Raw genomic sequence first — 17171 nt, 5'->3', positions numbered from 1 at the left:
GCGGGAGCGCACCCCGCCGCAGGAATTCGAACCGCCGACCTTTCGATCGGCAAGTCCTAGGCGCTGAGGCTTTAACCCACAGCGCCACCTGCGGCCCTTAACCTGAGATTATTTTCCTTACTTTTCAATTCAACCAATGACAGGTAGGCTTGTTGTTCCCCTACCTGTCTTTTCAGAGGCCTTACTTCCCCCTTGATCTCATCAACCTTTTTGTTCGCCTGTTCTGCTTTTTGACTGGCTTCCACAGCTAATTTATAGTTTTCAGCCGTGGCTCCTTGCAATTTCTCAATTGCCTGAGTGTGCTGGGAAACCTGCTCAGATAATTTACTGATAGAGGATGTAGCTTGGTCAATTTTTGATGATTGATTGTCCACTTTTTGATTTAAAATTGCCAGTTGTTCCAAAATTTGTTTCAGGACTATTTCAGATCCTCCAGTTGCCATATCTTCTGCAGCAGGCTCTTCAGCTTCCACCTCCTGTGCTGTCAGCACAGTTGGGACAGATGATCTTCGTTGATGAGATAGGGTTGTTTGAACAAGTTGCACTGGTTTCTTTTCTTTTTCTTTAGCTTTAGCTGCTCTTGTTCTCCCTGAGCCACTCATTCCACACCTGCCTCTGTTCAAGGTCAAATTTTCTTTTGTTCCATAAGTCAGACAAGTCCAGAGTGTAAACAATTTAACCACAGAAAATCACAATAAAGTACAGTTCCCAGGCCTCTATGTCTCCACAATCCTCTAGGGGGGGTATTTCAAAGTTTCAAGGAAGGAGAGAACTCTTTTCCGCCACTGAAGTTCTTATGTTCCCTATATTAAATCTTAGTAGTTCCAGAGCACAAAAGGAAGGTTCCCCGGGCTTTCTATTTCTTGAAAAAAGGCCACAAGGTGTCAAGAAAGGTCCCAGCAACAGTGTTTAAACGTTAATGTCTCAGTCTATGTATCAGTTTAAACTCCAATAACAGTATCAGCAGTTTGACAGTTCTCTTTTGCACACTGACAGTCCAACAGCTGGGTTGCCCCTTTTAACTCCGCATAGCTCAAAATTAGGAAGAAGGTTCCAAGAATAAAGTCCACAAATTTTACAAAGATTTCCTGCTTGTCTTTTCACTACAAAGTCTATCAAATACACCCTCGTTTTGCTTTTACAATCCCTTTTAACGCTTCAGCGCTCTTCTGAACCGTTGCTTTGATCTAGTTAGCAAGATCGGGAGACGGACTTCCTGTTACTCGCCTCCCGTTTTCAGCCAAATTCCAAAATTTTAGTCCGATATTTAGTTCCCCTTACTCACGGGTATGTTGCAGCCAATTTCGATGTTTTCAAGAAGAAAGGTCGGCGCTCATCAGCAGCAGCAGCGCGGCTTTGCATCCACGAAAAGAGCGATGAACTCACAGCGCCGCTCCCCCTTTCACGTTCCGGAGCCCCTTACGGGGTTCCTTCTTCGTTTCTGGGGGGGCTTTTGGCGCCCGCTGAGTCCCACGGCCACAGGCTCGCTCTGCCTGTGGTTTTTCTTGATGGGTCTCCGCTTTGCCGCAGCGGACGACCCTTTTTCGCGGAGCCCCTCTTCACAGAGTAAAGAGGACCGCCATTGCCGTTTTGCGCCACCTCCGGAAGTCCAACAGGTCGGGGAATCAAAACCATGTCAGGGAACAGCGGGATGGTGGCGCTGCGCCTCCCCACTGTCCCCCAAGCTTGTGGGGCTGCCCGATGTCTGCCCGAAGCGCAGGGCGCTCTGCTTCAGCGCGCCCCACGCTCCGTGCAGCAGGCTGCTATCCGCAGCCTGGGGAGCCCTGCGGGAACTCCCGCAGGCTCCCTAGGCTTGCTGATGGCTTCCTGAAGCCTGGAGAGCGAGAGGGGTCGGTGCGCACCGACCGCACTCGCTCTCCAAGCTTCAGCGAAAGCCTGTATTCGCCCCATAGGATGCACACAGATTTCCCCTTCATTTTTGGAGGGGGAAAAGTGCGTCCTATAGGGCGAAAAATACTTATTATTCTGTTGCTTGGAGACAGAACTTCCCAGTTACTTCTGATGCCATGATAAATCTCTATATTCTGATTTAGACCAACAGTGGCATCTGAAGTATCTGGGAATCTGGATTCTTACATGGAAGCCATATTTTTTGTTTTACTTCCATTCAACTTTCTTTATACTCTGCCAAAGGAAGGATGGGTTTCTACTGGCCTCAGATCACCACAAAAATGTGAAGCATCACCCTAGTGCTTTAGTCTCCTTTGGAAGCACATTAAACAACTGACCAGAGATGCTCTGTAAGGGACTAAGTGTTCTCAGACTGTGGTTTTGCTTAAATTTAAAAGTCTATGAATGTGATCTGCTGCCTTATCTTCTTCCTCCTCTTCCCCACCAAACAAACATTGACAGTTAACCTCACTGGTTTTAAAAAGGCATTTCTCCAGTATTACTCACTGAAATCTTCCTCGTGTGCTAGACTGCACAGTTATAAGCTAGCCCTTGTGCTCTGTTTTACAAGGATATGTTAAAGCCTGTGTCCTTTGGAGTTTGGGAAAACTTTTTATTTTGTCTAGAAGTGGAATAGAGGAAGGGCACTTATCAGTAGGGCTTAGAACAGGGATGGAGAACCTGTTGCTGGGCAACCACTCCCAGAATCCCTGACCACTGGCCATGCAGGCTGGGGCTGATGGTTTCCTATCCCTGACTTACAAACACTTCTCCAAACAGACAGCCTCAACCAGACTTACCCAACCTGGTGCCCTCTAGATATTTGGACCACAACTCTCATCAGCCCCAGCCAGCTTGGAAGTTGTAGTCCAAAACATCTGGAGGGGACCATGTTGGAGAAGGCTGGCCTCGGGTTTGTCAGGCTACGTTCAGCCTGACAGGTAGCAGCCTGTCAGGATTATTTTTGGGGAACCTCTACAAAAAGGGGGTCCATCCTCCCTCCATCATCAAAGATGCCACTTATTTTGTAGCTGACCTGAGCTTATAGGAAACAATGAGAAAATCCATGATTTATTTGTACCACTGCCCTTCCCACCAGGAAAAAAGACAGAAGCAAAGGCAGTTCTGTTCTCTTATTTTCTGTGAATGTTTTTGTTTTGTATGTGTAGATTTTCCAATGAAAATGCAAATATTGTTCTTTGTTATTATCCTAGTGTAACAAGTTGAAAAGGAGTTTGTGGCTCTGCATGGTTCATGTCAACTCTGCAGTGTAGTCCGCTATTAACATTGCAGGTGAAAGGTTAGGACAATTCAGAGATATACACAAGAAACTTGCAACAGAATTCAGTATTATTATACCTAAATTGGAGGTAAAGACAGCAATCAGGGAAGGAGGCCTATAAAACCTCAGGAGAGGTGAATTTCTGTGTAAATTTAAGATCAAAGACTGGTTGGATTATTTCTTCCACAGAAACAGAGGTGTATTATAAGCAACCCTGATCATCCAAACACTGCAGATCATATGCAAAAAATGAAGTGATGGCAGTGTGTCCCAACCTCCAGATGAACTGTTGTTCTCAGGTATTTGGAAATTAATCCAAGCCACCCTCCTATTGGCACATACAGTAACCATCAAAAAGGTAAAAAGCAGTAGACCAGCAGTTATTTTGTAATAAGATTATGACTCACCTCACAAACTACAGCACGATTCTCTTCATCTTGTGCTTCTATCAGTTCAGCAAGGAAGTAATCTCCATAGGTTTTTCTCAGGGTATCATTGTGGCGTGCAAAGATAGGGGTGAGATCATCATGGTCTTCCACTCTACAGATGAGATGACTTGTTTAAGAATGTCTGGAAACAATCTACATTTTACTTTGCAGAAGACAAAGTTTGCAAAAAATCATGTGGAAGATGTTCAATGTATAGAGGATCTTCTTAAAATCAGGATGAGCATTTAGAGTAGGTGACCCTGAAATATATTCCAGTTATTTGATATTTCAGTGCACTTGTGAAATGGCCCTTGCACCCAAATTAAAGTCATTCAAATGAATGACTTCATTTGAACCAAAGCTTACCACATACCAACAAATTTCACTTTGTGTTTCAGCACTGCAGCATGCAAAACAATAAAACAGGCATAGGCAAACTCGACCCTCCAGATGTTTTGGGACTACAACTCCCATCATCCCTAGGTAACAGGACCGGTGGTCAGGGATGATGGGAAGTGTAGTCTCAAAACAGCTGGAGGGCCGAGTTTGCCTATGCTTGCAATAAAACAGAGTTTCTCTGATCACGTTTAGAATGCCTCTCTCTCAAAAGTAATGAAAAAATATCAGTTATTTACCATTCTCTCTCTCCCTCTCTCTCTCTCTATCACACACACACACACACACACACACAGAGTTCCAAGAAGGTGAACATGTTCCATGTTAGAAATTAGATACAGTAATTTCTTATCCTCTTTTTTGTCTTACATAGCAGACTATTATTGGGATTAAACGCTTAAGTAACATTTTTAATATTGAAAAATATCATATATAAAAATGGTTGGACTTCACTTGCTCATTCGTGGGAATAGCAAATATGGTCTGTAAAAGAGTCAGAGTCACTCTGGAGATCTGAAAATGAAGAAAGACTGGAGATCTAAGTGTCTAAATATGTGATGTGTTAACTTTCGTAATAGCAGACAGAATTTTAGTAAAGAGAATTCAAATGGAAAAGAAAAGGATGTCTCCGCTTCACAGACAAAAAGGGTGTCTCCCCTTCACAGACAAATACCCCTTCCTCTTGGTTCATGTGGGAACCAATGACACTGCAAGCAATAGCCTCCAGAAGATCAAGAGAGACTACGAGGCTCTGGGCAGGAAATTGAAGCAATTAAATGCACAAATTGTCATCTCATCTGTCCTCCCAGTTGAACGACGTGGCCCAGGGAGAGAGGGAAAAATAGTGGAAGTGAACAACTGGCTTCGCAAATGGTGTAAACAGGAACGGTTTGGATTCTTAGATCACGGACTGCAGTTTCTTAAAGATGGACTTCTGGCAAGCGATGGGCTGCACCTCACAATGGTTGGGAGGAATGTTTTTGCCAAAAATCTTAGAAACCTCATCAGGAGGGCTTTAAAATGACTAATGTGGGGGAGGGAGACAGTGCTCCTGAAGGTAGGAGTCTATCAATTGATGAAGATGATCATTCAAATGTCATAGATCAAATGGAGCAAACAGCACGCAGACCTAGTGGTGGGAGGAAAAAATCCTTAAATAAGAGACATGGGGCAATGATTAATGGACTTCAATGTCTGTACACTAATGCGCAAAGCATGGGAAATAAACAAGATGAGCTTGAGCTCTTGGTACAGCAAACTAAATATGACATAATAGGCATCACTGAAACCTGGTGGGATAAGTCCCACAATTGGAATGTAATAATGGAGGGATACAATCTATTTCAGAGAAACAGACCAGACAAGAAAGGAGGAGGAGTGGCGTTATATGTCAGGGATGTGTATCCTGTGAAGAGATCCAAGATTTAGAACCTCAAAGCCAAAGTGAGAGCATTTGGGTCAAAATTAAGGGGGAGAAGAATAACAGGGACCTCATTGTGGGAGTTTACTATAGATCCCCAAGCCAAACGGAGGACATAGATGATGCCTTCCTGGAACAGATGGCCAAGCATGCAAAAGGGAGGGAGATAGTAGTAATGGGGGACTTCAATTACCCGGATATTTGTTGGATGTCAAACTCAGCCAAGAGCATAAGGTCAAACAGATTCCTCACTGGCCTTGCAGACAACTTCATTGTCCAGAAAGTGGGAGAAGCAACAAGAGGAACAGCCATTTTAGACCTGGTCCCAACCAATGTTGATGACCTGGTTAGTGGGGTAGAAGTGGAAGGATCATTAGGCGCGAGTGATCATGCTCTTCTGAAGTTTACTATACAGCAGAAAGGAGCAGCCAAGCATACTAGGACTCAATTTCTTGACTTTAAGAAAGCCGACTTCATAAAACTTAGGGAAGTGCTGGGTGAGATCCCATGGACTAAAAGTAATACTAAAAGGAAAGGGAGTTCATGATGGCTGTGAGTTTGTTAAGAGGGAGATAATAAAAGCACAACTTCAGGCAATACCAATGAGACGGAAACATGGAAGGTGCCTAAAGAAGCCAGGGTGGCTATCTAAATAACTTTTAACTGAGTTAAGATTAAAAAAGGATGTGTACAAAAAATGGAAAAGGGGGGAAACCACCAAAGAGGATTTCAAACAAATAGCCAGCACGTGTAGACACAAAGTCAGAAAAGCTAAAGCACAGAATGAACTCAGGCTTGCTAGAGAGGTTAAAAGCAACAAAAAAGGCTTTTATGGGTATGTTCATAGCAAAAGGAAGAACAAAGAAACCGTGGGGTCACTCAGAGGAGAAGATGGTGAAATGCAAACAGGGGACACAGAAAGGGCTGAACTCCTCACTGCCTTCTTTGCCTCAGTCTTCTCTGATAAAGAAAACAATGCCCGACCTGAAGAATTTGGAGCAAATGATTCAGCAGAGGAAACACAGCCCAGAATAACTAAGGAGATAGTACAAGAATACTTGGCTAGTCTAGATGTATTCAAGTCTCCAGGGCCAGATGAACTGCATCCAAGAGTATTAAAAGAACTGGCAGATGTGAATCTCAGAACCACTGGCAGTCATCTTTGAGAATTCCTGGAGAACAGGCGAAGTCCCGGCAGACTGGAGGAGGGCAAATGTTGTCCCTATTTTCAAAAAGGGGAAAAGAGAGGACCCAAATAATTACCGCCCAGTCAGTCTGACATCAATACCAGGGAAGATTCTGGAGCAGATCATTAAGCAAACAGTCTGTGAGCACCTAGAAAGGAATGCTGTGATCACCAATAGTCAGCATGGATTTCTGAAAAATAAGTCATGTCAGACTAACCTGATCTCGTTTTTTGACAGAATTACAACCCTGGTAGATGAAGGGAACGCAGTGGATGTAGCCTACTTTGATTTCAGCAAGGCATTTGACAAGGTGCCCCATGATATTCTTGTAAAGAAGCTGGTAAAATGCGGTCTTGACTATGCTACTACTCAGTGGATTTGTAACTGGCTGACTGACCAAACCCAAAGGGTGCTCATCAATGGTTCCTCTTCATCCTGGAGAAGAGTGACTAGTGGGGTGCCACAGGGTTCTGTCTTGGGCCTTGTCTTATTCAACATCTTTATCAACAACTTGGATGATGGACTCAAGGGCATCCTGATCAAATTTGCAGATGACACCAAACTGGGAGGCGTGGCTAACACCCCAGAGGACAGGATCACACTTCAAAACGACCTTGACAGATTAGAGAACTGGGCCAAAACAAACAAGATGAATTTTAACAGGGAGAAATGTAAAGTATTGCACTTGGGCAAAAAAAATGAGAGGCACAAATACAAGATGGGTGACACCTGGCTTGAGAGCAGTCCATGTGAAAAGGATCCAGGGGTCTTGGTTGACCACAAACTTGACATGAGCCAACAGTGTGACGCGGCAGCTAAAAAAGCCAATGCAATTCTGGGCTGCATCAATAGGAGTATAGCATCTAGATCAAGGGAAGTAATAGTGCCACTGTATTCTGCTCTGGTCAGACCTCACCTGGAGTACTGTGTTCAGTTCTGGGCACCACAGTTCAAGAAGGACACTGACAAACTGGAATGTGTCCAGAGGAGGGCAACCAAAATGGTCAAAGGCCTGGAAACGATGCCTTATGAGGAACGGCTAAGGGAGCTGGGCATGTTTAGCCTGGAGAAGAGGAGGTTAAGGGGTGATATGATAGCCATGTTCAAATATATAAAAGGATGTCACATAGAGGAGGGAGAAAGGTTGTTTTCTGCTGCTCCAGAGAAGCGGACGCGGAGCAATGGATCCAAACTACAAGAAAGAAGATTCCACCTAAACATTAGGAAGAACTTCCTGACAGCAAGAGCTGTTCGACAGTGGAATTTGCTGCCAAGGAGTCTGGTGGAGTCTCCTTCTTTGGAGGTCTTTAAGACAACCATATGTCATGAGTGCTCTGATGGTGTTTCCTGCTTGGCAGGGGGTTGGACTCGATGGCCCTTGTGGTCTCTTCCAACTCTATGATTCTATGATTCTATGACTTGATCAGCCTCAGATTGGTGAAATGCATTTGACTTAGCAGCTAGGAACATCTCTTTACATGGACAAGCTGTTTATGAGTAAATCTAACTTGGCTTTACAACACACACACAGCTATTGATGAATATATTTTTGATGCAGTAGCACATTCTAGAAGCTCTGTTTACCACTAAATTTATTTTAAAAGCAGCATAAAATTAAATAAGCACCTTGTATACACAAAACTATACAATCAAAGCGCTCCTGGAATCATCTGCAAAATGCCTTGGTTTTGCAAGTATGCAGCTAGGAGCAGTGAAGAATGGAGCGACTTATATTTGGTTTTTTTTTTTCTTTTTTTCTTTCCCCCCCTCCAATTTTAAAGGTGCAGCTTATATTTGGGCCAGTACAGTACATAACAAAGGAGAAGGCATGGGAATGTTGGTGATTTCTTTTCCAATCAAGATGGCACAATACCATCCTGGCACAGATTACTGTGTAATGCTATAGCACACCATTGCTGGAAAGAGGTCCTTGTTAGTTAAGGTTATACTTATTTGCACTGACTGCAGCCCAGAGATGGGAGTTCCCTCCCTTCAGGGTCTCTTTGAGCAATGTGAGAGACACCTGGTTTGCAAGCAGAAGGTCCAAGGTTCAAACCCTGGCATATTCATGTATAACTGGGAGAGACCTCTGTGAACTTCTTGAGAGCCATTTCCAGTCAGTGTAAATAGACAGCTTTCTATGTCATTGATGACAAACTTTGTGGGGAGTGATTAGCGATTCTTTTGCACTGTCGTCATCCAGCATCTCTAGAAAGGAAAGGTGAAATAATAGACAGTAAAAGGAGAAGGGGGTAACTGAAAGGAAGGAAAGAGTATAGAAGGGAATGAAGAGTACCCCCCTCCTGCCACAGCCATACACCCACTCCAAATCCACCCATCAAACTGACATGCCATTAACTAGCATTTAATTAAACTGCATTTGGTAAACAAACCCAAAGCTAAAGAGTGCTTTTAGACACTGTGTTAATGTTCTGATATGAAAAGTACTTCTGGCCATTCATTAATCCCCTCCGTACAAAGGGATTTCTATAGCACAGGTTCTTTGTTACAAGGCTTATGATGACCTCTACTGGTGAACTAACTATTGTGCTTCTTCCATTTTGGTACTCCTAACTCATTTATTGCTTGCTGGTATTTGAAAATATCATACAGTTCAATAAACTATTTCAGAAATCTACTAGACAATTGAACCCTTGAAAATGCTCCAAATCCTATAATGAATTTAATATAAATCTCTTCATAATTATTTTTTTTAAATGATGTGCATGGGGCAAATGAGAACACTTGCTGAAGTTAGTTGCCAAAAAGGTGGTAGACACACAGCGGACTGGTTCACAAGACAAACCTTGGCTTAGTTCAGTGCAGTGTGGGAAGAAAAAGAACCAGCGAGGAGGAAAGCAACTGTGAGCTCCTCTTTGGGAGCCAGCGGCCTGCATATTTTGTGCTCCCTATAAGCCACTAGAAACTAGAATGATTCTCCCTCGCACTTAGTTTTATACATATACTGTAGAAGGGTTTGTTTTTTTAAAAAAATGTGGTAGAACATTCAGTCATGTGCACCCTCATCTGAAGAATAAAGTGCTGGAGTTCAGACACAAAAACTGCCCCAGTGAGAACTAGGCCACAGGAAGTTCCAGCATTTAGAAATTGCTGGAGAATGAGAACTCTGAAATATCACTGGTTTCTTTGCTTATGTAATACAGAATTTCTTTGCAATATAAAAAATATTGAACTTTGTATTTAAACATAGGGAAATACTTCATGAATAGAACAGATAATTAGCCAACTCATAACCATATAAATTATTGACCCAACTAAAACTTGAAAAGGAACAAAAGGTATATATGGAAATGACTGACTTAGAATTTGTGAGGCTACAAATGAAGGAGGGAGTAGGAAGTTAACTATCACAAAAATCACATAATAATGCATAACTGTTACCTGGCACAGCGGACATACAGCTGGGGACAATATTGGTGCCTGTGTGACACATACAGATTACAGTCGGAATCCCACGTTGAACCTGCTATGCTCTCCACTGGTGAAAAAGCAGTTGCTAAGTCTATGCCTGAAGACAATAAAATATTCTGAAAATGATTCATGATTTGCACTAAATATCTTCAGCCACTAGTAAACATGCTTCAGTAGACAATGTTTTTGGATTCTGATACAAATCTTGCTATTAGTTGAACATTTTTAATAAAGAGCGATGTCACATACTTAAAGTGAAATAAGGGTTATGAACCAAGATAGGCTGGATGATTTGTGTTAGTTTCTCAATTTTTCCTCATTATACTTTTTTATTAATCATTATAAAATGAATAACTACCAAGAGCTTTTGAACAAAATATGAGCTCAAACCCAAGCTAATACTTTTATATTAAAAGTTGATGTCAGAGAGGACAGAAAAATTCTATAAATTTTGACTCTTGTCTTAATCAGTACACAAGTGTTTCCATATCTAGTATATGCTAGACCTGCTGTTGTCATTTAATCATGGTATATTTTCCAAATGCTCTTATTATAAAATATTTTACTAGTTCATTATTTTTCTCAACTTTTGGCAGGTATTATCCAGTACAGATCAATAAGTATTTTTTAGAGTGCATGTTCTGTCTAGATGTATAGAATGGCTTTTTACCATAATACTAAGAATATAATAAAATAGTATAATCTTATACATGTCCACTCAGAAAGAAGTCACAGGACTGAAGACTTAGAACCTGGTTGGTAGTTTAGAACTAGGTTTTGCAAAGATGTAGTTAATGACTTGTTCAGTTTTCCAGTATGTTAACACTGCCAAGAACTAACAATATATATACCGTATTCCCTCTTGCTGTTCTGGCTTCTGTGATAGCTGCGCAGCCTGCATTCACTCCATAAGACGCACACACATTTCCCCTTACTTTTTAGGAGGGGAAAAGTGAGTCTTATAGAGCAAAAAATACAGTACTTATAGCCTGATCCTGCATTGGAAGCTGGTGTTGTATAGGGGCTAGAGCATGAGTGCAAGTTGGGAAATGCTTGCTTAATATCTCATTTCAAAAGGGAGCGTTCATCAAGCCATTATATCTCAGCCTTGGTCTCCCTTCTGATGTTATAAGAATTACTGAGAATATGTGAGATATTTTGGGTGGTATCCAACTGAGTCGCACTGAGAAGAGACCCACTGAAATCAATGGGCTTCAGTAATTATTGACAAGTAGTTTTACATAATTGTTTATATTGGTTGTTGTTGTTGTTTAGTTGTTTAGTCGTGTCCGACTCTTCGTGACCCCATGGACCAGAGCACGCCAGGCACTTCTGTCTTCAACTGCCTCCCGCAGTTTGGTCAAACTCATGCTGGTAGCTTCAAAGACACTATCCAACCATCTCGTCCTCTGTCGTCCCCTTCTCCTTGTGCCCTCCATCTTTCCCAACATCAGGGTCTTTTCCAGGGAGTCTTCTCTTCTCACGAGGTGGCCAAAGTATTGGAGCCTCAGCTTCAGGATCTGTCCTTCCAGTGAGCACTCAGGGCTGATTTCCTTAAGAATGGATAGGTTTGATCTTCTTGCAGTCCATGGGACTCTCAAGAGTCTCCTCCAGCACCATAATTCAAAAGTGTCAATTCTTCGGTGTTCAGCCTTCTTTATAGTCCAGCTCTCACCTCCATACATCACTACTGGGAAAACCATAGCTTTTACTATACAGACCTTTGTTGGCAAGGTGATGTCTCTACTTTTTAAGATGCTGTCTAGGTTGGTCATTGCTTTCCTCCCAAGAAGCAGGCGTCTCTTAATTACGTGGCTGCTGTCACCATCTGCAGTGATCATGGAGCCCAATAAAGTAAAATCTCTCACTGCCTCCATTTCTTCCCCTTCTATTTGCCAGGAGGTGATGGGACCAGTGGCCATGATCTTCGTTTTTTTGATGTTGAGCTTCAGACCATATTTTGCGCTCTCCTCTTTCACCCTCAATAAAAGGTTCTTTAATTCCTCCTCACTTTCTGCCATCAAGGTTGTGTCATCTGCATATCTGAGGTTGTTGATATTTCTTCCAGCAATCTTAATTCCAGCTAGTGATTCATCCAGCCCAGCCTTTCGCATGATGAATTCTGCATATAAGTTAAATAAGCAGGGAGACAAAATACAGCCTTGTCATACTCCTTTCCCAATTTTGAACCAATCAGTTGTTCCATATCCAGTTCTAACTGTAGCTTCTTGTCCCACATAGAGATTTCTCAGGAGACAGATGAGGTGATCAGGCACTCCCATTTCTTTAAGAACTTGCCATAGTTTGCTGTAGTCGACACAGTCAAAGGCTTTTGCATAGTCAATGAAGCAGAAGTAGATGTCTTTCTGGAACTCTCTAGCTTTCTCCATAATCCAGCACATGTTTGCAATTTGGTCTCTGGTTCCTCTGCCTCTTCTAAATCCAGCTTGCACTTCTGGGAGTTCTTGATCCACATACTGCTTAAGCCTTCCTTGTAGAATTTTAAGCATAACTTTGCTGGCGTATGAAATAAGTGCAATTGTGCGGTAGTTGGAGCATTCTTTGGCACTGCCCTTCTTTGGGATTGGGATGTAGACTGATCTTCTCCAATCCTCTGGCCACTGCTGAGTTTACCAAATTTGCTGGCATATTGAGTGTAGCACCTTAACAGCATCATCTTTTAAAATTTTAAATAGTTCAGCTGGAATACCATCACTTCCACTGGCCTTGTTATTTGCAGTGCTTTCCAAGGCCCATTTGACTTCACTCTCCAGGATGTCTGGCTCAAGGTCAGCAACCACACTACCTGGGGTGTATGAGACATCCATATCTTTCTGGTATAATTCCTCTGTGTATTCTTGCCACCTCTTCTTGATGTCTTCTGCTTCTGTTAGGTCCTTACCACTTTTGTCCTTTATTATAGTAATCTTTAAACGAAATGTTCCTTTCATATCTCCAATTTTCTTGAACAGATCTCTGGTTCTTCCCATTCTGTTGTTTTCCTCTATTTCTTTGCATTGCTCGTTTAAGAAGGCCTTCTTGTCTCTCCTTGCTATTTTTTCGAAATCTGCATTCAATTTCCTGTATCTTTCTCTATCTCCCTCGCATTTTGCTTGCCTTCTCTCCCCCGCTATTTGTAAGGCCTCGTTGGACAGCCACTTTGCTTTCTTGCATTTCCTTTTCATTGGGATGGTTTTCGTTGCTGCCTCCTGTATAATGTTGCGAGCCTCCATCCATAGTTCTTCAGGCACTCTGTCCAGCAAATCTAAATCCTTAAACCTGTTCCTCACTTCCGCTGTGTATTCATAAGGGATTTGACTTAGATTGTATCTTACCGGCCCAGTGGTTTTTCCTACTTTCTTCAGTTTAAGCTTGAATTTTGCTATAAGAAGCTGATGATCTGAGCCACAGTCAGCTCCAGGTCTTGTTTTTGCTGACTGTATAGAGCTTCTCCATCTTTGGCTGCAGAGAATATAATCAATCTGATTTCGATGCTGCCCATCTGGTGATGTCCACGTGTAGAGTCGTCCTCTGTGTTGTTGGAAAAGCGTGTTTGTGATGACCAGCTTGTTCGCTTGACAGAACTCTATTAGCCTTAGCCCTGCTTCATTTTGCTCTCCAAGGCCAAACTTGCCAGTTGTTCCTTTTATCTCTTGATTCCCTACTTTAGCATTCCAATCCCCTATAATGAGAAGAACATCCTTCTTTGGTGTCACTTCTATAAGGTCTTGTAAGTCTTCATAGAATTGATCAATTTCAGTTTCTTCAGCACCAGTTGTTGGTGCATAAACTTGGATTACTGTTATATTAAAAGGTCTGCCTTGGATTCGTATCGAGATCATTCTATCATTTTTGAGATTGCATCCCAGTACAGCTTTCGCCACTCTTTTGTTGACTATGAGGCAACTCCATTTCTTTTGCGGGTTTCTTGCCCACAGTAGTAGATATGATGGTCATCCGAACTGAATTCACCCATTCCCGTCCATTTTAGTTCACTGATGCCCAGGATGTCAATATTAATTCTTGCCATCTCATTTTTGACCACATCCAACTTACCCAGGTTCATGGTTCTTACATTCCAGGTTCCTATGCAATATTTTTCTTTACAGCATTGGACTTTCCTTTCGCTTCCAGGCATACCCGCAACTGAGCGTCCTTTCGGCTTTAGCCCAGCCGCTTCATCAGCTCTGGATCTACTTGTACTTGTCCTCCGCTCTTCCCCAGTAGCATGTTGGACGCCTTCCAACCTGAGGAGCTCATCTTCCAGCGTCATAACTTTTATATGCCTGTTGTCTTTGTCCATGGAGTTTTCTTGGCAGGGATACTGGAGTGGCTTGCCGGTTCCTCCTCCAGGTGGATCACGTTTGGTCAAAACTCTCAACTATGACCTGTTCATCTTGGGTGCCCTGCTCGGCATAGTTCATAGCTTCTCTGAGTTCTTCAAGCCCCTTCGCCACGGCAAGGCAGTGATCCATGAAGGGGGTTTATATTGGTACCAAGTAAAATATAGGATCTGGAGTTCAAGCTGAAGAATAGAATAGTAGGACACACTATTTGTTTCCTCTTTTACCAATATTGAGAGCCATCTAAGCATAGCCGTCAACATTTCTCTTTTTAAAAGGGAAATTCCCTTATTCCGAATAGGATTCCTTGCAAGAAAAGGGAAAAGTTGACAGCTATGCATCTAAGGCACAGGAACATGGGTTTGCTGGCGAGCTTTCACATTACATCCAGGAGTGTATTGGAGGAGCCCATATTACAGGACTTTTAGGGAAGTAAAATTGTAAAAATAAAAAACAATGCATAGCTGTGCACACTTATGCAGTTTGAAGGCCAACTGCAAGTTACTTGTTGATATGTATCATTTTATTTCATTTTTAAAGGATCCATTGATCCTCATATTTTTTTCCTCCACTCATAAAAACCGGGGGGTGGTTTTATTTTTATTTTGACTAAATGAATAAGTGGTTGGAAAAAGATTAAGTAGTCCCCTCCCCACAGCTGACCATCCCTCCCATAGATGCTGTTCCTTGGGGGTGAGAAACATGTTTGGGAAAATCTACATTATATGCAGTTTAGGCCTTAGATGATCTGGCAAAAAAAACCCCCACACCTCTGCTTCAAGAGAAACCATACCACCTGCCCCCTAAATGTTTTAGGACCTCAACATGTCTTACCTAAATCCTCCTCGTATGGTACAAAGAGAAGTATGAAATGTAGCTCTGGGATAGTTTTAAAAACAGTCCTGAATAAAAAAGAGAATTATATATAGTAATAGTTTCTGTTTTAGTTTTGAAAAACATTTATTTTGCACTCAAATATTGGTTATTGTGTTTGAAATTTCTCTGTTAAATAAGATGGGCAATAAGATATAGTAAAACAGGAAGGCATTTTTACAAAAGGAGAAACTGTACCACATCAAATGATGAAGAAATTCCAGAGACAATTTATTTTAAGGCCAGATGAGAGCTTGCAGAAAACCAACCTGATCTCTGGCTGAAGCAAATAAATTAAGCTTAATCATTCAGGCGAAATCTGCAGGTTTCTTATTAAACTGAGGTATGAGCTATAGGAAGCATAAGAGGTATTATGTAATTCAGCCTTATCCTGATTTCAGGCAAAGGTTATCTAACTGGAGCAATGAGTTCTACCAAACACACTTTTAATATTCCATAGGAAACTGCCCCACAGCCTACTGAACAAAGTGGGACTACTGTCACGATATCTGCTTCATCCTACTAAAGACTGAGTCAGTATACTTGATATGGGATTGAAAGAATTAACTGCAAGATGTTTACAGTAAATGTTTACTGTGCTACATGATGAAGCACAGTAAACATTTATTTATTTTCATTCTAATAAATGTTTCCAAAGCTAACCTAACCCATGTAATTTTTCATAAAGAAGTCTGATTTTGTCCTCTATTTGGAGAATTCAGACTGTATTTTTCTTGTAATTTCTGTTCAATCTGCACAAATACTGGCTAGCTGAGCAGAAGACAAAATGAACCAAATATCTCATGATCAAGTACCACATACAAAATTCAACGTTAATTCTGTCTGTCTCTATGACACACACACACACAGCATGTGAATCAATACCTCAAAGTTTGTGCAAATACTTGGAACCTGTGGCTAATTCACACAGATCTTTTTGTCTGTCACTAGGGAGGTTGTTATGCTTGTGAGAACTAAAATAGATAATGTAGAAGTTATCTGTTTACCTAACCAAGACTCTCCTTGTGACAGTAAAACTTAAAAATAGAGACTGAAAACAGCATTACCTACAATCCAGTGAATATTTGTACATACATGCTACCAGCTAAAATGGGATTTAAGCACTTTCATTATTATTTAATTAAAACATCAACCAGGACCTCCACATTCGCTATATAAATCAACTTACGTCATAATTTCATGGCAACAGTCAACAGCATATCCGTCTGTTGCCACAAAAAGATGCATAAATAGTGTATTTAAAGGCTGTGAATGAAAGATACAAACAATTCAGGACAACTTCCATTCAATTAAATAAATTGCAAAATGGTAGCTTAGGCACTGATCTTGTAAAATATGTGTACAAAATGCTGCAACAAAATAGTCACATAATAATTAGATAGCTACAGAATTAAGTCATTTAAAAAACATCTATTTAAAGCGCAATAGTATCAATTATGTTCATTAGCAAGGATAACAGTGCAATTCTATGAGTGTCTACACAGGATCACACTTCAAAACGATATTGGACAGAGCAAAGGGAGTTCACTCCTTCATGGGGATTTGAACCACCAACTTTCTAATCAGGAAGCCCAAGAGGCTCAGTGGTTTAGACCACAGCGCCACCCGTTTGCCTTATGATGGCTATATATAAAGTCAGTGAGAATATATGTTAGAAGACATGTATATGCTTCTGACAGCAAAACTTGAGGGTGCACATGCTAGCTAGATAGCAGTTTCATGCGAAGAGTGTAACATCAATGTGTAAATTCAGCTCTGTTCAGAATTGTGGGGGCTTCCCCACAAATAGACAAAGAAAGCTGAGTGGAGATTATACAGGTGCTGCCTATTTTGGCTTTTTGTTGTTTTTCTCTTCTTATCCTATACCTTCCTCTCTAC

The 17171-nt window shown here is 41.6% G+C and overlaps 1 protein-coding gene across 2 annotated transcripts in view; it reads right to left on the bottom strand.

Annotated features, from left to right (window-relative positions):
* CFAP61 (cilia and flagella associated protein 61) overlaps positions 1–17171 on the bottom strand; it is a 136638-nt gene that overhangs the window by 115566 nt on the left and 3901 nt on the right. For both annotated transcript variants that reach the window (XM_083748569.1, XM_083748568.1), the window contains exons 4-7: positions 16462–16538; positions 15234–15301; positions 10027–10153; positions 3601–3733 (exon numbers count right to left, since the gene is read on the bottom strand). In XM_083748569.1, the coding sequence (XP_083604695.1) occupies positions 3601–3733; positions 10027–10153; positions 15234–15301; positions 16462–16538 (405 nt within the window). The remainder of the gene's footprint in view (positions 1–3600; positions 3734–10026; positions 10154–15233; positions 15302–16461; positions 16539–17171) is intronic.

Source organism: Podarcis gaigeae (genome assembly GCF_964106915.1).
Source record: "Podarcis gaigeae genome assembly, chromosome: 7".
In the NCBI taxonomy this organism is placed as follows: domain Eukaryota; kingdom Metazoa; phylum Chordata; class Lepidosauria; order Squamata; family Lacertidae; genus Podarcis; species Podarcis gaigeae.
This window is presented reverse-complemented; position numbering and strand designations above follow the sequence as displayed.